The sequence below is a fragment of the Ruditapes philippinarum genome, unplaced genomic scaffold (assembly GCF_026571515.1).
Source record: "Ruditapes philippinarum isolate M1 unplaced genomic scaffold, ASM2657151v2 ctg4518_1_1_1_1, whole genome shotgun sequence".
Classification (NCBI taxonomy): domain Eukaryota; kingdom Metazoa; phylum Mollusca; class Bivalvia; order Venerida; family Veneridae; genus Ruditapes; species Ruditapes philippinarum.
This window is the reverse complement of record NW_026861253.1, coordinates 74,008-101,650: the sequence shown is the minus strand read 5'-3', so window position 1 is coordinate 101,650 and position 27,643 is coordinate 74,008. Positions and strand designations below refer to the sequence as shown.

At 31.9% G+C, this 27,643-nt stretch overlaps 2 protein-coding genes across 2 annotated transcripts; one reads left to right on the top strand and one right to left on the bottom strand.

The window, feature by feature from the left end:
- The first annotated feature begins 1,497 nt into the window (after nucleotides 1–1,497).
- On the top strand, nucleotides 1,498–11,474 carry LOC132715049 (aplysianin-A-like). Its single transcript, XM_060698023.1, has 10 exons — nucleotides 1,498–1,651; nucleotides 2,980–3,189; nucleotides 3,312–3,501; nucleotides 4,006–4,086; nucleotides 4,597–4,809; nucleotides 5,081–5,195; nucleotides 7,999–8,127; nucleotides 9,523–9,691; nucleotides 10,511–10,671; nucleotides 11,256–11,474. Exons 1-10 carry the CDS (start codon nucleotides 1,552–1,554, stop codon nucleotides 11,463–11,465), a joined length of 1,578 nt encoding a protein of 525 aa, XP_060554006.1. The 5' UTR covers nucleotides 1,498–1,551; the 3' UTR covers nucleotides 11,466–11,474.
- A 4,688-nt stretch (nucleotides 11,475–16,162) lies between these two features.
- LOC132715046 (protein ver-1-like) lies at nucleotides 16,163–26,554 on the bottom strand. Its single transcript, XM_060698019.1, has 7 exons — nucleotides 26,179–26,554; nucleotides 24,180–24,280; nucleotides 23,605–23,718; nucleotides 19,085–19,106; nucleotides 18,300–18,446; nucleotides 17,568–17,693; nucleotides 16,163–17,128 (listed from the first exon to the last, which is right to left on the bottom strand). Exons 1-7 carry the CDS (start codon nucleotides 26,231–26,233, stop codon nucleotides 16,971–16,973), a joined length of 723 nt encoding a protein of 240 aa, XP_060554002.1. The 5' UTR covers nucleotides 26,234–26,554; the 3' UTR covers nucleotides 16,163–16,970.
- Nucleotides 26,555–27,643: the final 1,089 nt, after the last annotated feature.

Sequence of the window (27,643 nt, the reverse complement as noted above, 5' to 3'; positions counted from 1 at the left end):
TTATTGTGGTTTACCACTTTAATCCCAACATACAGGATCTTTTTAAAAAAAAAATGCGCTTTTCGTAATCAAGTACATTTTAGACACGTTTATTTCTGACGTTATTTCCCCTTATTTATTATTAATAAGATAAATTATTTTCATCCGCATTCAGTTATAGTCAGGCTACTGTGAAAAGTATACTCTTTTTCACAGTGAAATTATCAAAATATAATTTCACTGTCTACTGAAAAGCATGCACGAACGACTGGTTAAACAATTGCACTACATTTTTAGTAACCTTTATGTTAAGATGATAACTTTATCGTTATGAATTCACTTATTATGTAAAAAGACGTCAATATTTGCATTATACTGTTTGAACACTATTACCTTAGATTTTTAAAATGTGTGTTAAGGGACGCAATTTCTTTTTTTGAGAATATTCATTATTTGTATCAACCATTGCCACTCAAGATTCAAGAAGTGTGTGTGCGCATGTGCGTGTGTGTGCATGTGCGCGCGCGTGTTTGTGTGTGTCGAGGTGTGTGAAAGTTTACACAATCACAAATATTGGTTGGTATTTTCTATTAAGATATTACACCCACAAAAATAGATATAACTTTCATTAAGGTATCAAATTAATATATTTCCATGTTTCACTGAATGTTGTTTAGAACTGATATTTTTGCCAAGATTATTTTTATGAAATGATAGTCACCGAATTTCACATATTTATCAAAAGTATGCAAGTTCATTTACTAATTACTAAAGTTAACGAAAGGCAAAATAAGCCAGTAAGAACCGCACAGATCATGTCTATTTAAAAATTGACACGAACCAAGGTCGATACAAGCTAAATTGTAACGGCACTGAGTCGGTCAAACCTTATCTATTTAAAGTACTATTTCGTCACCTTAATGCAATAAATGATTACCTCCTATTTAATTTAGAAGTACATAACCTGTTACTGCACTAAGGGGACGATTTTCTCACGATATGTACCGGAATGATACGTATTTGTTCTAAATTCTAACCTGACCCTTTAAATCGGACGTAAAACTGGCACATTGTCAAAGCTGACAATCCTTTTTTAGTAATGTCAATTCAATTTTAGTTTACATACACCTATGTCAGTCACTTAACAAGGTGTTAGACTAAAGTTGACGAAAGAGCAAGTTTTGAAAATGTTTCACATTTAGGTCCTTATCTTAAATATTAGTGAATGTCTTTAAATTAAAGTCTTAATTATAACGAAACAATTTTAAAAAATGGTCACAGAACAAAATAAAGAAAAAGGCTTTGTTTTAGATTTTAGAAATAAAACATCAAAAAAGCATGTATGTTCACATTAATTCACATCCTCTTCGTTAAGCGTCCTGGTAACGTCGGTTTTAACATATAAATTTATAGGGAAAAAAACGATTTCATATAACATTTTCATTACGTTAAATCTACATAATTTACAACAATACATAATTTATTCAAGCAATTAATATAAATTTTTAAACATGTTCTATATTTCATAACTCAAATAAAACAAGACTTAATTAATTAATTTCATTTGACGTTATGCATGATAGCAAAATGGTGAACAAACACAGTGTTATATTAGTAGTGTTATTTGTTTTAAATTTCTTAGGAATTCCTGCCTATCAATTTGGGAAATATAGTAAGTTGATTTAAGATTTTTCTTTGAAATTCTTTCCTTATCGAAACGTTTGTGTTATTTTTTTATTATTGATTTTTATAAAAATCAACTAGAAACTTAAAATCCAATGTCTTATTTTCTGTTCTTATGAATCAATCAATCAATCAACCGGTCAATCTTTTGAAATATGTAGTCAGTTTAACTCAACTTGACTATGAAAATATGTGAAAATTTTAGCATAATGACACTTTAACATCATTTTTTTTTTTTTTTTTTTTTTTTTTTTTTTTTATTATTTATCATACTGAAGCACATGTGTATAAATGTTTAAAGACAAACCTCGTTACACTCCACATTGAAAGTGTAAATGTAAATCTCATGACAACATTTTAACATAGGATTAATTTGCCAAAAATAATATATATTATTCGTAAAACAAAAAAGAAAATACCAAATAATTTTGTGTTGATAAGAAAAATGGTTGATAGAATATCTTTAGAAAAATACATAGCATTTCAAAATGATTCTCTTGATGATTTCAACAGTAAGTGGAATAATTTTCTTACAATGTTATAATGTTATAAGTACTGATAATGATATATCAGAAGAATTTACCAAAGTAGCCTTTCTTTCTTAATATTACCCTTTTTTATCGTATCGTAGTTTGTTGGAAAAAATATGTTTTTTGTTTACTACAGTTTTTTTTATCTCGCAAATTATCTTTTTATTTTTTAAAGCACCCCTCCCCCAATATTTCAGCATTTTCCAACTGACTAAAGAATTTTTTTTTGATTGATTCAACAAAACTCTATCTTGTTTAAATTATAATATCCTTTTTCTTAACTTTTTCTTAAAGAGATTCACGTTTAAGCTCTTTGAAATTATTTTAAAATGTCTACAAGAACATATATCTTAGTTCGTAATTGTATGTTATGTAATATGTGATGTAAAAGAATTAAGTGAAAATGTAAAATGAATGTATCATGTAAACAGGAACATGTACATAAACGGGCTTTAAACGTGGTTCCAAAAAAGGATTAAACATGTTGTACATGACTGCACAAGTGTGTACGAAAATTTCGTATTTAACAAAATAACTTAAACGTGAAAGAAATATTTCTAAATTTAAAGGGGAAAATTGCGAATTTACCATAATTTTCAATTTAAACGAAATGTTGCCTTTCCTTCTTGACCTTTGTTTTTATATTTCAATGTCACTGCATGTTCTCTCAAACACTGAGTTGTCCCTTCAAAAGTCCTTGTTTGACCGTTCAATCTTTAATTTTCAATCTTCTCATGAATAATTGCAGATTATAAATTTGAAGTGTTTTATATTGAATGATTTTTAGTTGATCCAGTTCCCTCCACGTGCGACGACGTAGCAATTATTGGTGCTGGAGCTTCTGGAAGTTACGCAGCATGGCGACTACGTCACAGGAATCTAAAAATTTCCATGTACGAGTATTCCAATCGTATTGGTGGACGCTGTTACACTGTTCAACTTCCGGGAATACCGGATGTAAATGTTGAGTTAGGACCAATGAGGTTTATACCAGAAGGTAACTAGCATAATAAGATTTTTTATGTATATACAGTAATGTAGGTACTCGCTCAAATGTTTAAAATCCTATCTATTCATATATTTAGACAGTTATTGATCTGTAGATTTTTTATTTTCCAGACCACCCTTTAATGAACAAGACAGCTTATGACTTGGGTCTTAATGTAATAGACTTTAGAATCGGTTATGGTCCGTTTCCTGATTCACTATATTACCTGAGGGGCACTCATATGGAATATAATCAACTTCCGGTAAAAGCCCCTTATAATCTCCCTGCTGAAAATCGTGTTGACCTTAAGCTTCTTAACTGGTAAGTTTTTGCTACTACATATACTTATTTAAGGATGACACTTTGTAACACTTCTCGCGTTTGTGTTCTGCTGGACTTCATTCCGATGGTCCTTTGTTGACGTATGCGTTCTTTGAATGACGCCCTCCATTGTTATCTTGTTTTTATCATGTTTTGGGTAAACCCAACGTCCTAACAGACGCAAAAAAAATTCACACAAAATTTAACAAATGTCATGAACTGACATCAGTATAATGTGACGTCATTTTCACACCAGTGTGCTTAATATGACTTTGCTGAGAAATGAATAACACCAGCTATAGTTCATAAATGTTTATGTGAGTGACCGATAATCCAGATACCCCTGGCTGCGCGTGTTTGATTTTGCTTATGTCTTTTTCTATGTTTCATTTCCATTCGAGACTTTCTTCTTTATAAATGACTTATATATTTATATATGATATGAATCACATGATTTATAATAGTTTTATTTAATATATATACGAGGAAAGTGTTATTTTGCAGGAATGTGTTTAACAACTTTACTTTCACTGATCAAAATGGCATCCTGACTTCTGTAGATGGAGTACCATTGAAAAAACAAAGGTAAACCCTTAAATGAGTAAATTCTGATAGCTGATTTGTGCCTTTGCATATTTTTCGTAAAAACACGAAACAAATATGACAAAATTAACATGTTGTCTACGAAAATACGACAAGTCATTAGTTTGTCACATTTTCGTCCCGCGGGGCGCCAGGCAAAAACACGAAAATACGACAAGTTGTTCAATTTGTCGTATAATCGTGTTTTTCAGCTTGTGCCTCACGGAGCGAAAGTACGACAAAGTCGTCATTTTTTCGTATTTTTGTGTGTTCGCCTGACGTCCCCCGGAGCGAAAAAAACGACATGGCACAAATCAACCACAAAAATCAAACAATTTAGTAGTTAATAGAGTAAATGCACCAAATCTTTTCTGTATCACTTTCAGCTCATTGGCAAGGAATATTAAGCAAAACACAACTTATTCTGCAATTGATATTATTAAAATGAACGAGCGGATCCGTATACATGAAATAGTTCTGGATCATTTATATTTAGGATGTCTATATTTTTAGTTGGGAAATGTATATGAATAAGTTCCTTGACATGGAAACTATTCAGTACATCCGAGACAGTTCTGGGTTTAAATCTTGGTTTGGTCCGGAAGTTGCTGCTGAGGAAGATATACCGCGACAGTACCCGCGTCCCAAAGTCGTAAAAACGGTAAAAGAAGGTTTCCAGGCTTTTCCTCAACGGATGGTGGTAGATTTTCTTCAAGCCAGCGCAAAGTATAAATGTTTGTTTTCTTGTAGTTTTAAAACTTAAACTGCTTACTATTTCTTAATTTCCTTTATAAAGTTTCTACCCCCTCTCCCCTTTAACATGATATTATTTATGTCTAAGTTATTCTAGAAAACAACACATATTCATTAATTTCGTGAGTTAAGGAAACGGAAACGATTCATATTTTCATCAACGACAGCACTTCAACTTATTACCCTTTTCAAGCAGAAGATAATACATGTATTATTGTTAACAAGACATAAAATTTAATTACAGACATAACTTCTACTACCACAGTCATCTTAGATCAATAAGGAAAAACGTTAAAGGGGACTACGTACTGAAATTTCAACCTACACAAACAAGAAATGGAATAACCACTGATATCAAGGTTTGTTTGTTTCTGTGTCTGTTTTGTTTGGTTTAATGATGCACTAACGCATTTGAAACAGGAAAGATGATTTTCGCTAACGTCAGGTGTTACAGACTTAAAGCAACACCAGGGGTCAAAACCACCTCACCTTCTGGAACTAAGAGGTTCATAGACTCCAGTAATTCGAACCATTTTAGTCACCTTTTACGATCACGCAGGCTTCAACGATGACTGCATTTTTGTAAGGCACATCATCAGCCAAAAAGGTAAATTCACAATATAAACAGCATGCCTCTAGATTCGTGCTAACTTTCATGAAAGATTTAAAAATGTAAATCTATCTTAAAGTGATACGTTGTGAAGTGAACAAAATACGCATTGCAAAGAGCACTTGCAACCTACGTAAATTACCAAAATAGATCAAACTAAGCAGGAAAATTAGAGGTATGTGAAGTTTGCTCCTTGTCACTGGCTCTTGCTACTGGGTCGGGTGGGTTCATTGAACGCCGCCTTTCCTTGATGATCTTGTTTATCATATTTTGTACATTGTACATCGTAGTTCAGCTTGTAATTCGCCAATTACAAGCTTGTAGTTTGGTATTCATCTTGCAGTTCGGCTTGAAGACATGTTATGGCAGAAGACAGTTAACACGTAGACGACTGCAGAAGAAATGGACTGATGTATTTTCAAAGCCTATAAGCAGTTTCCACCCAGGCTGCGTTTAAGCTTTCACGGCACACTGGGTTAAATTAAATGGTAGCAGGAAGTCGTCGGCTCCATTAATTGGCGCTAGTGCTAAATGCAAGGGGGAAAACTGCAGTGGCCAATTCGAAATGAACATACCAAGCGAGGATGGAGAGATATATGTACATTGTAGGGTTAAGGGAAACATTTAGCATGATGTAGAAAAACCATAACTGGTCAAGCAGATTTAAAATGGCCAAACAGATACAGCAGATCACCCCAGCTGTAGTCTTCAACGAAAATCTTTCATGTGTTTGCCCTGAGGAAATGGAACTAGGCAACTTTAGCAGTGTCCCAAACCAAGGTATCCTACGAAAGATGGTTTTAGAATTGCTAAAAAAGGAGGTCATGCATTCTAACATGATAACTGAATTGCTAATTTTAAAGGAGAATAATGAATTAATGGGACACCCCTACGTACGTGAAATAGGTCTTGATCCTGTAGTAGTATTAATGATTCCGGACGAACAACTGAAAATAGTTCAAATTTGCCAAAACATTGGACTTGCACTTTGATGCCACTGGTAGTGTAATAAGGAAAGTCCACGGACAGAAGAGGCCACTACTCTATACACTTGTGGCAGAGTTACAAAACACTGCGGTCTCTTTACTGAAATGCTTACGACCCAACATACAAGTCCAAAAATCCGTCACTTTTTTGGTACTGTGAAAAGACACCTGAGCCTTAAAGGGCACACGGTAATCGTCAGAAAAATAGAAACTGATTTACAGTTTTGCTATTATTCAGGCTAGCACTCAAGTATTCAATAGCGTAGATTTGAAACATTATCGATATGGTACATGCATCGAAGGCTAACGGCTTGACGATTATACACCTGTGTTCTAGCCATATGTTGCAAGACTTCAGTCGAATGTTGAAAAAAGGCTGCCAAGCTTAAACAAACATGCATGCCGCTTTGTGATGCAGTGTTTAGCTACACTTTAAAATGCAACGACATTGCAATCGGGGCTGGATATATTTTGAAAGTTATGCAAGGTTTGTCTTTCCAAACAAGACAATGACGATGTGGCCGCTCAGAAAGAGAGTATCTTGAAACAAAATATGGGCTGTGTAGCAGACTCTGATGATGAGCAAAATGATTACAACAGACACGAAGAACTATTATCTGATCCCTCTGCCGATTTATCAAAACAGACGATTAGGGAGAGCTCCCCGTTTACGCCATTGTTTAAATCAATGGGACCCAAGACGCTAAAGGACACAAATCAAGAATGTAAAGTTGTTGATAATGACATGTACATGCCAAGTGTCGTTGAATTTATTGTATCTTCACCCAACAACTAGCTTGTAATTCAAATATCATGTATGCTTATGTATTTGTCCGAACTACAAGATGAATACCCAACTACTAGCTTGTAATTCAAATAATGTGTATGCTGATGTATCTGGGCTGAACTACAAGCTGAATATCCAACTATAAGCTTGTATATCAAATATTATGAATGCTGGTCAGTGGTGCAGTTAGGGTGAACTACAAGCTAAATACCGATATACAAGCTTGTAATTGGCGAACTACAAGTTAAATTACGATGAACAATGTGCAAGCCGATCTACAAGCTGAATACCCATCTACAAGCTTGTAATTGGCGAATTACAAGCTGAACTACGATGTACAATCTACAAGCCAACTTCACATACCTGAAAATTAGCCCTAACTAGTAACGCAGTAGCAAAATTGGTGATAAATCATGGTAAACCTGTCCTTAATCCCACATGACATGTAAATTATTACTTGACTGTTAAATTTTCTTTACTTTTTGTAAAATCTTAGTACATTTTTCTTAAGCTTAATTTTCTTGAAATAGTTTGGCTCATCTGGTTGCATGCATCTTTAAATTAATAGCTCTATATTTAATACATTTACTTATGTAAGAATAGATCTACTCGCTATCGGAGCTGAAAACTTTAAACTGCAATTAATAATGCAATCACTGTTTTTAAAAGAAAGTTGTACACATTCATTAACTTTCAAATGAGAATGTTTCCCATAACGAAAACTGAAACAGTGTTTAACTTTAAAATCTAAGAATTGTACTGTGTATTGTTTGTTTTAGAATCTACCAGCAACAGAAAGGTGTGCAAAGAAAGTGTTACTAGCAATCCCTAAACTAGGACTTGAAAATCTAGATTGGGACGGACTCCGACAGGAAAAAGTGCAGAATTATCTCAAAAACTCGGTGAAGGTAAAATAAATAAAAAGATTATGCATAAATAGAGGGCATTGAATGTATTGAGCGAATTTATTGAACTTGTTGAATAAAATGATATCATTTTATTCAACTCGTTCAATAAATTCAGTATTAACCCTACACAAATAAAATATTCTATTTCTCACATTACCAAAATAAAGACTGTTTAAATAGCAAAAGAATCATTTTTCATTGACGCTCCTAAAGTGTTACGCTAATATTTAGCGCGTCTTTACGCTATGTTTGTGTAACGCAAACGACTTCACGTCAAAATATATGCACGGAGTCGCAAAATCGGCACGAGTATGTGATAAATGTGATAAGTATCTTTAATGGAATACACGACAAGGCATATGCCAAAAAAAGTATTCCTAAGTGAGCGTAAATGGACATGTTCAATGTTCTGATAACCAAAGACAACAAAAGGTCAAATTGTAGTTGTAATTGTTATTGTTGTTAAAATAGTTTAACATGTGATTTAACATTATCAATGACGGCTATAAATAGTTGTATCATAGTTTGGGGACCTTTCTGTTGAAAATGTGTCAGAGTTAAATCGTGTACATATACATGCACAGTGCGTTAATTGGAGTGCAGGTATTAATTACCCGCACGTCAGAGCATGTCAATTGATTGGCTCTTTTTTGCTGGGGTTTTTTATTGTGACGGCAGAGAAAGGGAAAGCGATCGAAATGTCATATTCAGATGCTCGTTCATTGGTTATTTTTTTCTGGGGATTTATATTGTGACAACAGGGACTGTGTTTTATGTTTGACTCTGATAAAAAAGAGAAAGAACATTAAATCACTCGGAAATCTGATACCCCCTCGTACAAATCAGATAACCTCGTGTTTTGATGCTCTTTCTATTACTTATACACACTTGTTACCAATTGTTGAAATCCGGAACTCGGCAAATGTGGGTTTTCCATGCTAATCCCCCGGTACAAACAAACTTTTACAGTTAAAGCTTCACGGTGCACTATCGGTCATAATATATAAGTCTACCTATTGCACTTTCTTTCGAGACTGTTACTGTTTAGGTTTGTCTGTACCTCAGGATTGGCTTGGAAAAAAACAAAATATTCTTTATTTTGAAGTAAGTCAATTGCAACTCTAAAAACAATATGCACATTGGTAAGCAAAAGCGACTGAAATTATTAAGTCAAAAAATAGACTTATGGGTAATCAATAGCGACCATGAATATCAAGTTCGATACCGCTTTCTGTAACTCACCAGTACTGGTGTTATATGAAGTAAACGTGGTTGTTACCTTAGAAGTGTAGGGATCGGACCTATGCATATATCTTCAACGTAGTAAGAAAATATAAAAGTTTTACTTGATACAAACGCATGAGAAAATTATTTATGAATGTTTATTTTTTGTAGACAGTTCTAGCTAGTAAGATTTACTTTGGCTATGATCATGCTTGGTGGCGCCACATACCTTTGGCAACCACATATGCTGTATCAATGACTCCTTTAAGACAAACATACGATTATGGCATATCAAATACAACTTTCAAAGGAGTTTTGAATACGGCATATACTGATGCAGGTACGTGCATATTTTCTTTCCTTGGATCAATAGTCAATGTGTGTTACACAACAAGGTAATAATGTGCATTAGATTTTGAAAATTACATTTATGGTTTACGCTTAAATTTAGGTCAGGTCGATTTTCACAATATTAATCAGCATTAGATTTACAAAGATCGAATCAACTGTAGATACATGTACAGGAAATGCATGTAACAGCTCCCTGTGTCTGCAAAAATACTTGAAGATAGGAAAAAAGTAAACATCTTGCCATTACCAGCAATTATCGATATGTTCGGAGTATTTGCATGTAAAAAAACAACTTTTTCACACTTTTTGATGACCAAAATATGCATCAATCACCTAACTAATGTTAGTTCGATTCCGGTCAATTGCTTGATGTGCTTTCGGCAGTCATTTGTATATTATAAAAGTTATTTTTCCCTTACATATTCATCATCTTTCCTCAATATTAAAATTATTGTAATTTTAAACTACTCAAATAAATAGGATTTGGCTTTTGCCTTCACCTTAATCTTAATGATTTTATTACACTTATAAAGCTCAACACTAATGCTATTGATATATATCTCATAAACAATAATGTGGAGTCCACTATGAACGTGATATTCTATGCATTTAAGTACCTTTATTTTTTTCCAGTTATATATATATATTTGTACGAACATTAGCATGAATACTAGTAATATATGTCGATTTTATATAAAACGCTCTTCAGTTATTGAGGTAATAAAGGTAATGAATTAATGCCTGTCATGATTGATTTACTTTTGTTATTTTTGTTTTCAAGTAATTTACATCTGATGAATATTTATAGACACCAAGTTATGGAAGGAAGCTATAAAAACTGGAAAGTTCCTACCGGGATTTGGTGACAACCATTTCAGAATGACGGATGACAGCGTGGACCTTGCGAGGAAGTTTTATGCTGAAATATTTAAAATGCCACAAGCTAATGTACCAAGACCAACCTCTGCTGTATGAATGTTTTATCGTAGTTTAATAGTTCATCAAATAAAATTCTTGAATTTGCTGATACCCTGGACAAAGATAAATTGCCATAAAAAGTCCATTTAGGAGTTGATGACTTATCAATGAATTTTCTTTTTTGTTTGTAATTCTGATCAGGTTTATTTTTATTAGACCGGTCAGCGCCGTTCACTGTATTTTATTATGTGATGCTTATATGATTGCACCCTCAACAATTAATATGGACTTTTCAAGAAACAAATGGTGAAGCGTTCAAACATATTGAAACGCAATTTAAAACATATGATTTGAGTTTACTTAGTAGTGTTGTTGCCTTAATTGATATTATAACTGTTTTATTCTAAATGCATTGTCGGATACCCACAGCCGAACCATTAACATATATCTTGATTACATGTTAATCAACTATTGGTATCAAACGATGTTCTAAATACCGAGTACCCACCATTTACGCCACAGTGCGCTTGCTTTACCATATTTGGCAAAAAAAATTATTTGAGCTCTTATTTTCAAATTAGGTTAAGATCTAAGACAGGCACTAATTATAATATTACTGTCTCAATTATTTTCAGGTACTGTCGGTATTTGACATGTACCCTATAGGAGCTTCGTGGTACACATGGAGACCAGGATATGACTGGGATGAAGTGGAAACATGCATGACAAAGCCGTCCGCGAGGGATGACGTATACATTGTTGGAAACATATTCTCTGCAAGCGGTCAATCGGACTGGCTTGAGGGAGGAATGGAAATCGTAGAAAAAGTTATAAAGTTAATTTAAATAATAAAACACTCTTTTTATGAAATAACAATATTTGATTTTCAAATTCAATACAATTATATTAAAACACAAAACAGATTTTTCCAGATAAATGAATAAAATAGCTTTAAAATTATCTCAGCGTCGTTCTTTTATTTTAATTTGATAATTATATTACAATTTGTAATTATCATAATCACCATTATAATCATCATCCTAGTCATCATCTTGATTATCATCAACAACCATTATTATTATCATTATCATTTGATTATTTTCATTATTATTGTCGAAAGCCTACGGCCACCTCATATTAAAAGGCCCATTATGCCTCAGAGATGCTTTCATTTTTATTTCTCAAAAGCTTTTTAATTTGTAGTACTTTCATATAGTATCCAGGTAAATTATCAGAACCATGTTTTTCATCTAGAATTAGTATTTTGTATGGAATTACATTATACTACTTAATGACAAATATTTTCACATTTATCGCTACTTTCTTTAGGTAACAAGCATCTAACATTCTGTAAAAATATCAAATTAATGCTTGCCTTTTGTAAAGAAGTAAAATTTATTTGTTTCTGAGGTCCAATGTGCCTTTAATCTATAATATTCTTACAGTTTGACTTCCTGTAAAATATATAGGGATGAATTGAATATAGGTAGGAGTTCCGTCAATCATTTCAAATAACAAACTGAAATGAAGGAATCTCATCGGGTTTTTTAAATTGGTAAATAATCTGAAGGTTTTTTTCTGAAACGTATACACATCTAAATTCCTAATTAATATAAAGGAGTTTCGAAAACAAAGTTTTCTATTTAAATTTATCGGATATTTGAGAACTCTTGACCAAGCTTCCTCCAATTAAACATTTTACAACAATTAACACTGCTGTTATTTTATTAATTTTCTAGTACACAGCATATTCAGCATTACAATTAACTGTAATATATATGACATTTTATAAGTTTTGTCTAAATAAGAGACCACCAATTACGCTAACGATCACAGAAACTCATTTGCATGAAAATACCGAAAACACCAACATAAAAAACTCCCACACTTTCTGGTACTTTTAGTAGATTAGGTTCAGTGTTCATGATATAATATGAATATCTCCGAAGCTGAAATAATTGACAAGCCCTTCTTTCCTTTTGAAATTTTCAGATGTTGCTTTTAGGAATGTGACATTTAAAAAGGCAACAATAGAGTCGCAAATTATGGTCAGATAAGGGGTTTGTTTAGCTTATTATGACTTCACACTGGTACAAAAGATATGTTCTACATACCGCTAAATTTACGAGCAAACAAAAAATGGCATGGCCATTTTGCGGAACTTTACAACAATTGAAGCCTTAAAGTAAAAAAAATATTACTTCTGTTATAACATTGAAGGATGTTGTTAATAGGACTCCAATTAACAAATATAACACATCTCGGGTCATAGCATTGTAGAGGCCGATCCGTCATCCCGCAAACATTTAATGAACCATATACTTCGGTTTTCGCTCGTGCGATGTCTTTTGCAGACTGGAAGGTAAATCAGTGCAATGAGGTCCGAAGAACAGTGTCCTATTTATAATATAATACTGCACTTTATTAGAACAAAATGGTAAAAGTTTTACAAATAAAAAAAAATATATTTGTTACTAGCAAAATTTACTGAATATTTTTTACACTCTTAATACCGATTTGTACATCCTCGCAGCAATACAGCGTTTCATTTTAGAGGAACCTGAAAAAACAATAGCGGCTGTTCAAGCGGTCACCTTTTTTGTCGGACAACACGTGAATATTTCTTATTTAAAGGCCCGATACCACTTATAAAGATAATTCTATAATGTATTGTATTAAAATAGAGTGAGAGTTAAAATTCAACAACATTATTAATACCTTAACATGAACGTTTTATTTTGCTACAAATTAATTATGTACATAAAAAGCATAAAAAAATTGGCTTATTGTTATGACAGAATAAATCAAGAGTTGACATTTAAATAAAAGGAAGTAGGACATACATTGTTATTTACGTGCAGATATATTCACGAATAAATCATTTCGCTATTATATCAAACAGTAAATAAAGTTGAATATCTAGGAGTTGCCCTGCAGCGGTGCATTTACTACATCATCAAGGTTAAATTAGAATAAATTACCATTCTTATGTGCTCAAATTAAAGTTTCATATTTGATTATTATGAATTAATGTGGTAATAACTTGAATTAAATTATTGTTGCTTTCTTTTTTACATCTTCAAAACTACTAAAACACTCGTCTTCATTTCTCATTACGGGCAATGCGGGGTACATAGAATGGGAAATGACCCATCTACCTGTACCTACACTGGCAGGCCAATACGCTAGTTCTGTACTGGTTTCGAAACAGCTTTGAATATAATTATGTAAGTTGCAGTGGCAGGTAATAAAGCAGGAGTTTTCAGCATCTGATTGACATCTAAGGGCGCATGGTTGATGATTTATGAACAAAACGTCCTTGATTTTAACCGGAAATGTAGACCGGAGTTACAAAAAACCCTCTCGATTGTCTAAATGATTCGCGAAAACACATGACTTTGTGTTAAATATAAGCTTATTATTATAGTTAACTTTACGGTCTTGTTGAATCTTAAATTGGTTTGTTTAACTAAGTAAAAAAGGCGTATCAAAGCATGTATGTTACAGTGTTATATTGATGTCGCAACATTAACGATGGGTAAAACATAAACGTGTGATATTACAATATTACAATTTATCATTATCACAATTTTAATCAATTCCTCTTCATCATCTTAATTTTCAGTATAACTATTATTATTATTATTTATTATTATCTTGATTATTTTAATTATTATTGTCGAAAACCTACTTGATATAGGTATGTGCGCATTGGTCATTTTAAAATTAAAAACTGAAATCAGGATCTCATGGGCAATTCTAAAATTAGTAAACTTATCCGAAACGTATATACGTCTAAATTCCTAAGTAATCTAAAGGAGTTTCGAAAAAAAATATTTCTATTTAAAATCGGATATTTAAGAACCCTGAACCGAGTTTCATCCCATTAAACATTTTACAACGGTTCACATGGCTTTTAAAATGTAATTAATTTTCTTGTGTACAGCTTATTCAGCATAACAATCAACTGTCATATAAATGACATGTTATAAGTTTTGTCGAGACAGACCACCAATAACGGACCACCAATAATGTTAACTATCACGGAATCTCATGTGGATGAAAATACCGGAAAACGCCACATAAAAATCTCCGAAGTTTTTTGGTATTTGTAGTAGATCATGTTCAATATTTATGATATAATATGAAAATTAATGTCAATAAGGCGTTCAATTTATTTGAATTGAACGATTCTCATAGATGTATTTTTGCATATTAATGAAGTAGATATAAATGTGTACATGAATGTGTCGGTGTAAGGTACTATTCGCGGAACAAAATAATTTCATTTAGAAATGAGCCGCATCACGACAAAACCAACATAATGGGTTTGCGACCAGCATGGATCCAGACCAGCCTGCGCAACCACGCAATCTGATCAGGATCCATGCTGTTCGCTATTAGTTTTCTACTTGTAGTAGGGTTGGTAAGCGAACAGCATGGATCCTGATCAGACTGCGCGGGTGCGCAGGCTGGTCTGGATCCATGCTGGTCGCAAACCCATTATGTTGGTTTTGTCATGACATGGCTCAAATATATCTTACAGTGTTTCCTAGACCCTGGGTCCCTGGGAAGACGTAACAATTAAATGTTATTGTACTGAAACGTTTTTAGCAAATGAGAATTTGCACACGTGATGGCATTCATTAAACAAGACAAGAGCTGTATTCAAAACTCCGATGTAAAGTCAAATACTTTTTGTTTCGCTTTAGATCGTTTAAAATCTGTATATTGTAACTTTTCAAGTCATGCATAACTGATTTAAAGATTTAATATCTGTTACACCACTAAACTGAATAAATTGACATGCCTTTCTTTCCTTTGAAATTTTCAAATGTGCTTTTAGGAATGTGACATTTAAAAAGGCAACAATATAGTCGCAATTTATAGTCAGGTAAGGGTTTGTTCAGCTAATTCTGACTTTATCCTGGTACAAAGATATTCCCGCTAGATTAAAAAGCAAACAAACAAAATAACATGGTCATCTTGCTGAACTTTAAAACAAGTGAAGCCTTATAGTAAAAATATATCACTTCTGTTATAACATTTTAGGATGTTGTTAATAGGACTCCAATTAAGAAATAGAACACTTCTCGGGTCATAGCATTGTAGAGGCCGATCCGTCATCCCGCAAACATTCAACGAACCCTAGACTTCGGTTTTCGCTCGTGCGATGTCTTTTGCAGACTGGAAGGTAAATCAATGCAATGAGGTTCGAAGTACAGTGACCTATTTCTAATATAATACTGCACTTTATTAGAACAAAATGGTAAAAGTTTTGCAAAGAAAGAAAATATGTTTGTTACAAAGAACATTTCTAGCAAAATTTACTGAATATTTTTTGACACTCTTAATACGCATTTTGTACTTTAGAGGAACCTGAAAAAATCAATAGCGGTTGTTCAAGCGGTCTGAAAACACGTGAATACTATCTTATTTAAAGGCCCGATACCACTTAAAAAGATAATTCTATAATGTATTATATTAAGATAGAGTGAGAGTTAAAAATCAACAACAGTGTTAACGTCTTGAACATGGACTTTTTATTTTGCTACAAAATAATTATATACAGCAAAACAAAAACATGCAAATTCGGCTTATTTTTATGACAGAATAAATCAAGAGTTGACATTTAAATAAAAGGAAGTAGGGCATACATTGTTATTTACGTGCATATATATTCACGTATAAATCATTTCGCTATAATATTCAACAGTAAATAAAGTTGAATATCTATGAGTTGCCCTGTAGCGGTGCATATAGTACATCATCAAGGTTAAATTAGAATAAATTACCATTCTCGTGTGCTTAAATTAAAGTTTCATATTTGATTATTATGAATTAATGTGGTAATAACTTGAATTATGTTATTGTTGCTTTCTTTTTTACATCTTCAAAACTACTAAAACATTCGTCTTCTTTTCTCATTACGGGCGATGCGGGTTACATAGAATGGGAAATGAACCTACACTGACAGGCCAATAGGCTGGTTCTGTACTGGGTTCGAAACAGCTTTGAATATAATTATGTAAGTTGCAGTGGCAGGTCATAAAGCAGGGGTTTTCAGCATCTGACTGACATCAAAGAGCGCAGGGTTGATGATTTATAAACAAAACGTCCTTGATTTTAACCGGAAATTGAGACCGGAGTTACAACTGCAAAAATCTTCTCGATTTTCTAAATGATTCGCGAAAACACATGACTTTGTGTTAAATATAAGCTAATTATTATAGTTAACTTTACGATCTTGTTGAATATCTTGAATTGGTTTGTTTAACTAAGTTTAATTGATTAAGTAAAAAAGGCGTAACAAAGCATGTATGTTACAGTGTTATATTGATATCGCAACATTAACGATGGGTAAAACATAAACGTATGATATAGGAATGAAAATATATAAATAGTTGCATCGAGGGATATTGTGCAGACGCTGAGCTCATAACCTTGGCTGGACGTCTTTGATAGGGCTCCTGCGGGCCACGGACAGTTACCAATTCCTCAACGAGATCTGTAAAATCGATAAAAATTCTAGATAGAATAACATACTTGAAATAAAGACGTAACGATTTCAAATCACTGCAAGAAAGACTAGTTGTCTTATTTTTCTTCTGTTAAAATTTTTAAACTGAAATTGTCCAATTTTAATTTATTCATGACATTTGATTTTCATGAACAAACGTTTTAATGGTTTTAATTTTTAATTGCATTTCCCTTATTTTTGTCTTGTTCTGAAATGTAGCCCTTTTCCCTTTTTTCGTTTTAACTTACTAATTGAATTTGCCACAATTTTTTATACGTATATTTTGAATGGAAATTTTGAATTATTAATGTATTGTTTGCTATATTTTAACATAAAGAGCGCAAATGGTTTTAAGTCTTTTTTCGATTTAAAAAAATAATGATGACATGTTAAAATCTAAAACATTAACAACTTTCAAATAACTTACCGACAACTGATATATGGAACTCCATTCCAGCTTGACCATGTCTGTTTGACACTTTACAAAGATAAATGCCCGCATTGGAATGTCTCACGTCAGGTATAAATATACTTTCAGTATTAAGTTTTAAGTCTGGAATAACAAATAAATGAGCTGTGCCATGACAACACCAACATAATGGGTTTGCGACAAGCATGGATCCAGGCCAGCCTGCGCATCCACGCAGTCTGATCAGGATCCATGCTGTTCGCTATCAGTTTCTTTACTTGTAATAGAGTTGGTAAGCGAACAGCATGGATCCTGATCAGACTGCGCGGATGCGCAGGCTGGTCTGGATCCATGCTGGTCGCAAACGCACTATGTTGGTTTTGTCATGACGCGGCTCAAATAAAGAGTTACTGCATAACTGGTCTTTGAAATAGTTAGCATTCCGTTCTAAATATTAACATTGTATGAAAATATAATATAATATGGTATAAAATCTGTTTTAATAACTTGAAAATAAAAATTGATTAAGTCTGTTTTTACCAAGGACTCGTTCTCTATGATTTTCAGTACATGAACAAAATGTTAAAGTTGGTAAAAGTAGAAACGTTCTCGTTAACAAACATGACCTTTGCGAAAAGATATAAGTCCTTCAATTGTTTCTATTATTATTTTTAAAATTGTTATTATTATTATTATTATTATTTTTATTATTATTATTATAACGATGCTACAGTAATATATATTCCTTACATTTTAGTTTACCATCAGGTTTCCTTTTATACCATTGGATAGTGGGTGACGGCCGGCCTGTTACATTACAATATAACGTTACACGTGCAGTGTTGCACACCTGTAGGTAGATCTTGTCAGCATCGTATCCTGTAACCACCGGGAGAGCTTGAAACAAAATCACACACATTTTATTTTAAATAGATACCATGAAAAACATTTGCAATATATATTGATATGTTTAAATATGAAAAATCGTTAACAATCGTAAAACGGACCTTAATATATAAAGCAAAACACATTTTTATTCTTATTCAGCCTGGAATAAGACATTGATAAAAGTATGATGAGCGTAAACGTAACGTACAATAAGCGTTTATTCACTTTATTATGAGCGTATACCTAACCTATCATGAGCATTTATCTAAGTTAACGTATAATGAGCATTTATCTAAGTTAACGTATAATGAGCATATATCTAAGTTAACGTATAATGAGCATATATCTAAGTTAACGTATAATAAGCATATATTTAAGTTAACGTATAATGAGCATATATCTAAGTTTACGTATAATGAGCATATATCTAGTTACCGTATAACGAGGATATATCTAAGTTTACGTATAATTAGCATATATCTAAGTTTACGTATCATGAGCATATATCTAAGTTTACGTATCATGAGCATATATCTAAGTGAGTGAGCTAAGTTAACGTACAATGAGCATATTTATCTAAATAAACGTATATTGGGTGTATATCTAACGTATAATGAGCTTAAACCTAACGTATGATGACCATATACATAACGTATAATGAGCGTATACCTAACATATAATGAGCATAAATCTAACGTATAATGAGCATATATCTAAGTTAGCGTATCTTGAGCATATATCTAATAACGATCTAAGTTAAAGTATAATGAACATATATCTAAATGGACGTATGTTGAGTGTATATCTAACGTATAATAAGCTTAAACCTAACGTAAAATGACTATATATCTAACGTATGAGAGTATACCCCTTTTTGTTATATTAAAAAACGAAAATTATATTTTTTTATTTTTAACGGTAGAAAAAACCCCTTTATGTATGATGACCCGAAAACCCAAACCCTATAAGGGGCCATTTTAATTTTAACGTATTTTTGACCCTTTACATTAACCCTTTAAAAATGAAGTTTTACCAAAATTAACTTATAATGAGTTTTTATTAACGATAAAAAGGAATTTTAAATTAAACGTTTTAATGGGGTTATACCAAAGTTCCTTAAGTTTTTTTTAAATTTTAACCAAAGAACGAAATGAGTTGGGTATCCAAAAAACGTATTTTTGGCCGGGGTATATTTTAACGTAAAATGATTTTAAAACCTAAGTATAATGACCAATTTTAACCAAAGGGGAAAAATTTTGATTTTATTTTTTAAGGGATAAATGAAAAAAACAAACCTAAAAGATATACAAAACCCTATCTTAATTTTTTTAAAACCAACGTATGAATAATTTACCTATGGGTAAAAAAAGAAGAAAACCCTACCTTTTTTTGAAGGGGGGCGAAACCCCTAAACGTTTTGGATGGGGTTTTTTTCCTTTTTAACGTAAAAAAGGGGTGTTCCACTTTTTTTTAAAATGTAAAAAAACCTTAACGTTATAAATTTTGGCGTTTTTTTTTGGGTTAAATTGAAACCCCAAAAAATACCTTAACGATTTGGGAAGGGGAAAACCAATTTCCCCGAATTAAGGCCCCGTAATATTAAGTTATAATGAAATTTTAACCTTAAAACTTATAAATTGAGTTAAAAACCTAATTTAAAATGACCTTAAAATTCTAACGTATAAGAGTTAATCCCCCCCCCTATTTTAATGGTATCCCTTTCCCTATAATAAAATTGTTAAAATTAAATGGGGTAAAAACAAACCCCAAAAAATTTTTTGTTTTCCCCAAACGTATAAAATTAAATTTTTAATTTTTAGCTTCCAACGTTTTAAAGGAATGTTCCCCTCGTAGATACCTACACCAAACGTATAATAAATTTTTATCTTACGTTATAATAAAGGTTTTCCTTACGTAAAAAATGTAAACCCTTTAACTAAATAAATGTTCCCAAGGGTTTTTTGGGGAAGTAAATTTTAAGGTTATAATAAACTATCCCTTTAAGTATAATAAATTTATACCAAACCCGTAAAAAGGGAATGTTTCCCTAACGTATAATGAGTGCATTATTTAACGTTTTTGATGACTATACCAAAATATTAATAAATTTTTCCCTTTAACGTTTAATGAATTTTTTAACCAAAGAAATAATGGGGAAATTATTTTAATGGGGTTCCCAAAAACGTATTGAATTATCCTTAAAAGGAATAGGGAATTTATTAAGTATAATGAGCATAACTTTAACGTTTTTTTTGAATTATAAAAAAAACCTATAATAAAGTAAAATTAAGTAAATGATCTTTACCTAAACGTATTTGAGCCACCCCCTTACGTATGATGACCATATACCTAACGTTTTAAATGAATGTATACCTAACTTTTAATAAAGGTTTACCTAAGTAAAAATAAATGTTTACTTACTTTTTAATGTTTCTATCCCTAACGTTAAGGGTTTAATTTAAAAAAAGAATGAAGCAAAATAATTGCTATTTTCAAGGTTCCTTTTAAGGGTTAATATGACCAAAATCCTAACTATAATTAAAATTTTTACAACTTATCCCCAATTATATGAAGATAAGAATAAGTTACCCTAAGTTTTTTTCCATTAAACCAAAGCTATAATGAATTTTACCGGAAAACCGTATAATAAATGTTTCCCTTTAACGTAAAATTTAAGGTATCCCAAAAATAAAAATGGTATCCCAAAACGTAAAATGAATTTCCCTTTAACGAATTAATGCCCTTCCCCCCCAAAATAAAATAAATTTTTAGTTAAGTTAATAAGTTACCTAACGTATTTAATGTATCCCTTACAAATTATGTTTACCTAACTAAAATGAGGGGCATCCCTTTAACGTATGAGGAACCTTTACCTAAGTAAAAATTATGTTCCCTTTAACTTTTAAAATTTAAAGTGAAAAACCTTTAACGTTTTAATGGGGTTATACTAATTTAAGTTTTGGGGGTTATACCTAAGAAATGATCTAATAATTTTTAAAAATGAGGATCTAAATTTTTAACGTTCTTGGGTATACCTAACTTTAAATAATTTAACCTTAAACTCCCCCGTATAAGGGAATTTTACTAACGTATGATGACCTATCCTAACTTTATAATAAAGTTATACCTAACGTATAAGGGCGTTTTCCTAAGTAAAAGAATGTACCCCCTTAACGTATAATGAATGTATCCAAAACGTAAAAATTTGAGGTATAACCTAAGGTTAATAATGAATACCAAAACGTATAATGGGGCGTAAATTTCGTATAATGAGCGTATACCTAACGATAAGGGGGGGGTATACCAAGTATAATAAACGTAACCAAGTATATGGGCGTTTTACCTAACGTAAAAAATGAGCGTATACCAAAACTATAAGGGAAGGTTTACCTAATTATGATAAACGTTTTACCTAATATTAATGAGGGGTATACCTAACGTTTTAATGACCATACCTAATAAAATTTTTAAATAAAGGGGTAAACTAACGTATAATAAAATATTACCCTAACGTATAATAAAATTTTTTACCAAACCGTTTATGTTTAAAAAACCAACTTTAAAATTTAATTTTTATTTAAGTATAATGCCATCACCCTAAGTATGATAAAGGGTTTTACCTAACGTATGAGGGCCTATCCCTTTTAACGTAATGAATTTTTAAACCTTTAAAACTATAAAAAATTTTACCTAACTTTATTATAAATTTTTACCCAAACGTATAATGAATTAACCTAACGAAAAAATAAATTTGTTTACCTAAACGTTTTGTTTGACCATTTTTACCTAACGTTTTTTGGAATTTAATTACCATAAAGAAGGGAAACCAATGTTTTAACCTAACGTATAATGAAAGTTTCAAAACTTTAAAATTTGGTAAAATTAGTTTTTAATTTACCTAACGTAAAATTAAATTAACCAAAAAGTAAAATGAATGTTTTCCCTTAATATAATGGGTATCCTTTAAGGGTATAAGGTGTTTTCCCTTTAAGAATTTTAGGAAACCTTTTAATTCCCAAAAACTTTTAAAATGAATTTTAAACAAAAAATTTTTAAAAATTGGCCAATATTAATGCATTTAATCGTTTTTAACGTATGAATAAAAAACAAAACCAAAGTATTGTTTTATGGGGGGCGTAACCCAACTTAAATAAGGGGGAATTTTTTTCCTTTTCTTTGTTTTTAAGTTAAACCCAAAAAAAACCTTTGTTGCCCCATATCCCCCGGGAAAAATGAACCTAAAAAAATTAAAAAGCTTTTTTCCTTTTTTTGGTAAATAGAAACCCCGAAAAATAAACGGGTTTCCTAAAATTTAAAAATAATTTAATCCCCCCGTAACGCCCTTTGTAAAATAACGTTTCCCCAAAATTTAAAGCAAACCTAAAACTTTTTAAATGACCAATAAAAATATAAACAAACCCAAAACGGGTTAAGGAAAATTGTATAATTTTAATTTATTAATAAGGGTAAAACTTATAATTAAGAATGGTGGCTTTTTTACTTTAAAACAACGGTTTGAAGAGGGTATAAAAGCTTTGGGGTAACGTAATCCAAGCTTCAAAAAAACAAAGGGTGGAATCAAAAATTTTTAAAAATTTAAATCTTAAAAAAGGGCACTCGGGGAACAACAAGTAAAAAAATTTCTGATTTTTACAGACAGGAAAGAAAAATTTTTTTTCGTCAAATTTTTTTCAATTACCCTTAAAAAAAACAAAGTCACGTGACACCGGTACTTTACACCCTCGTCTCCCATGTGGACAGGGGATATGCCGGAGGGTTTTTCTAAAAATAAAAAATCTTTTGGGTTTTTAAAAAAGAAACGGTAAAGTTTCCCCCGATATTTTATTTTTAGAAACAAAATAAATTTAAACCCCCAAAAAAATTTAAATTGATATGGGGGGATTTTTTCCAAAAAAAAATTTCCCGGGAAATATTTATTTTTGAACAAACAAAATTTTTTTTTAAAAAAAGGGAAAATTTAAAACCCTTAAAAGGTTGCACATTAGGGTTAATCGTTTTGGTTTGTGTTAAGGGTTAAAAAAAGGGGCGGGGGTTTTTTTCCTTTGAAAACTAGGTTTTATTTCAATTTTATTTAACTTTGAGAAAAAATTTATTTTTTTAAACTATAAAAATTTGGCCGGAGAGCATTTTAATTTTTAAAAAAAACCACCCTCCCATTCCTTAGGATAGCGGTTCTCTGAAGGGACAGTCTGTCTTTATTTCCTTTAGTAGTTATATTTTCACCCTCGGAAATAGTTTGTGTTCCATAGTGCCAATATACCTTAAAAAGATAATAAATGTGATGTATACATGTTATGTAAACAGACAAGCTTTGGATAACAATGAAACGATTCTGTGTACCATTAGTACATGTAAGTAAGCCTTTGGCCTCGGTCTAATATGACAGTCTTCAGCCCAATAACAAGGCCACCACCATGAAAACACTGAATCATTAACATCATGATAAAGTGTTACTGTTAAATTCCTATGTACACTGTACATTACGTAAATGTAAAGTGTAACTGTTAAGAAGTAACTTTCTTCGGCAACGGTTTATGACAGAATTATATCAATGTCACATTTTAAACAGTCTAATTGTTAGGGCAGCAATCTGTATATGCTGGGCACTGAAATTACAAAAAAGGACTTTTAAGTGATAATAAAGAACATATGTATTTAAGATGTTCGGCAGTTGTTGTTTTTTTTTACATTTGATCACACCATAATTGTTTATATACTTACGGTGTTATTTTCAGACAACTCCGGCGGAAGGATACACGGTAATGTGGCATTATCACCTTCCAGAATTGAGAACGTGAAGTTCTTTTCCTGAACTGTGTGTACTTAAATATAAAACAAGGATATAAACGTTTTTACACTGGTAGGGTTATAAATATAGCATTGAATATACATGTACTTACATTTGCATTTTATCAGACTGTATCATAATTATAGTAGTAATATATTTCCATATAATGCTAACAAGTGTCATTTTAATATTTGACAAGTCATCTTTACATTTCCATTGCTTTTCATTTACATGCATCAAACGTCATTGAAGAATCATGCCTGGTTAATAAAAGAGATTTTTTTTCGGCGGAATACGGTAAATCGCTCTGTCGCTACTTCTTAGTATGTGCATGTCGCCGAATTAAAGTGTGAACAAAAAGGTTTTTTTTTTGTAAGCTAGAATATCACAAATAAAAATATGCTTTACCATGTACACTTGATTTAAGTTTCCACGAAACATTAAGTTGATGACTTTTTTTGTTTGAATTGTAATCTAAATAAGAACCAAAGCTTAGTTTTTAAGGTAATATATTATTCTATTCTGCGAGACAGTTCTGTAAGAGGTAGTCATGTTACCAAGAATATATTTCTATAGTTATTGGCTATAGGTTTTTTACAGAAGTATTCAAACGATTCAAACTCTCGTGCATACTATCTTTTTAATGCAATGTACCCGTACAAATCTTAATCTTATTACAATTTTACCAGTTTAAAACAACATATTTTAAATAATACTACACAAAATGATACAATTTACAATATAATAGATCAATGAAAAACATTGAATTCATGTAAAGTCATAATAGATCATTTTCAGAATTAAAACAATATAAAATAACAAAACATATACTCATAAAAATAAAGAGAATATATATACATGCAGTATGAATTCTTAAAATTTGGCGGCCACTTTGTATATCCAGTAATTGTAAAAGTTGATTTTTTTCAAAATTGAATTTTTGAAATCAGTACAAATTTGACTTTCGGATAACTTATTAATTATTCTGTTGGATACTTTGAATAAATGGCTTTATCTCTGTTAATATATTGTGTTTTCGCTTGAAAATTGTTTGTGTATTTTTGAAATATGATTTCTTTATCCTGTTGAAACTCGTTCTTAAGTTGTGATATGCAGCATTTAAAAAACCCCACTTCGTTTATGATGTAAGTTATCTCTGACAAACAGTCAAAATATTACTTTGTTTCCTTACGCTCTGTAACAATAATCTATAAATCTTTGGCACCGAAATGTTTTTTTATATGTACATATCATTTTTGACCTCAGCTTTTATATTTTTATACATGTATATAATAACCCCTCCTCTTTCAAATACAGTAAATTATGCCGAATATCTGACTAGATCAGGTAATCTTAGTATTTATTCTATTCAGCGCAAATCATAAACGACGTTTGTTATTGCTAATATGTTTTTCCTGGTAACAAATAAACGAAGGAAATTATATGTTCACTTTAAAATAAGATTACATGAATGATAGAGATTGACTTTGAGTTATTTGCTTTAGATATTTAATTTCTTGCATACCAGACTGACGTTTCCGTGAGTTTTACCCATGCCGGAAATTTCATCTGGCATGGGGGTGCCAGATGAGTGGCGTGCTGTACAATGGCACGCTTAGTATGACGTCATTTTACCGTTATGAATGAAGTTGTAATTCATACACTGTTGTAAGAAAGTAGTTAGGGTTGTAATGATATAAATTTCCATTGAAATTAAAGATAAAGAATGAAAATATAATGGAATATGGTAGAATATGCAAGAAAAAATATCTGACATATGTTTGCGGCAAGCCTCGTTACCGCCCAATGGGCGGGTCACCTCGGTACGGATATTCCGATCCGAACCGCAAAATATGACAGATATTATTAATCTGGAAAAAGTGATCTCTCGTTAGCATTAAAATCAGCAAAATTAATACATAAGATACCTACTTTTTAAGGCACAGAATATCACTGTTGCTGCCAGTGTATAAATCCAAACAATCATTTTCTCTTGAATTCCATACACGCTGTCCTGACTGAATTTTTAAATTACTGATTGTTTGGATGTTTGTACACTCACCAATAAAACATTTTTCTATCAATAAATCTAATTAAAAATAAGCATAATAACTATCCTGTAATTTCCAAACACCAACACCGAGAAAATCGTGCGTGATGCCAATTTAATTAATATACGACGGATTTTCTATTTTTCTGCGGATTTTCATAGTATTGTCTCAAACACATGGCTGTCCCAGTGGGATGCATCGGTGTTGACTTTGTAAGCTTATTTAAGATCAAAATGGTGATCAAACCTGAATGTGTTATAAATATTTTATTTGAAATGTTGTTACACTGTCACAAAATATGAATTCGTTACTTTAATCGCAGACCTGCTAGACTGATTTCAAAGATGTGTAAACGGTGCATATCTATATTGGTACCCTTTTTGCAAAATCTACTGAAATGATACCTTTCTTGCACATGCACAGGACATTCCTAGCTGGAAACAAATCACACGGTGCATATCCATATCGGTACCCTCTTTGCGAAATCTGCTGAAACGGTACCCTCTTTGTACATGCACAGGTCATTCTCTGCTCAAAACAAACCAGCGATGGATAACACGCCAGTAAAAATCATTGTAATATGGAAAGGAGGTATGACACGTGGGAAAGATGTATACCACGGAACACTAGAATGTTTTATCTATGTGCTGATTTGTCATTAGCATGTGCAAAGAGGGTGCCGTTTCAGCAGATTTCGCAAAGAGGGTACCGATATGGATATGCACCGTGAATCAGTGATGGACAGGAATCAAATAAATGTTCGTTCTACAGATATATAGTTGACACTGTATATCACATACCACATTACTCTAGAATGTATTCAGCTATGTTTTTCTTTTTGTTATGTTTCTGAATTTCCATTTCATATCTCCTTTTGTAAATTCAAGAAGTGAAAAAATAGACATAATGTTAGTACAGCTTGACTGGTGTGCACGCCGGCCTCGGTAGTTTGATTGGATTCTATTCGATTTTTGCTCAAGTTTAGAAATAGATGAATGTGTTAAAGCTCCATTGAGAACCATGTAAGCCTCAATCAAACCGAGCCTACACCATTTTCAATTTTGATATTTTGAACGTTCTTTAGAGATTCTATTTTTTTGTTATTTACAAGTTTTATTTATCACTTTCGAGTTCTTTTCATTTAACTAACAAGTACTGGTTTCGCATTAAAAATGAATATGATCGTCAACCGTATCGGTCCTGCATGCATTTGGAAATTTTTTATAGAGTTGAGGTGATTTCTCATCGAAAACGATGAATTAAGTAAGCACAGAACAGAGAATGGTAAAGTAGCACAGATGACAAGTTCCACTCCAACTTAATCCATCCAGCACTGCCATAAAATA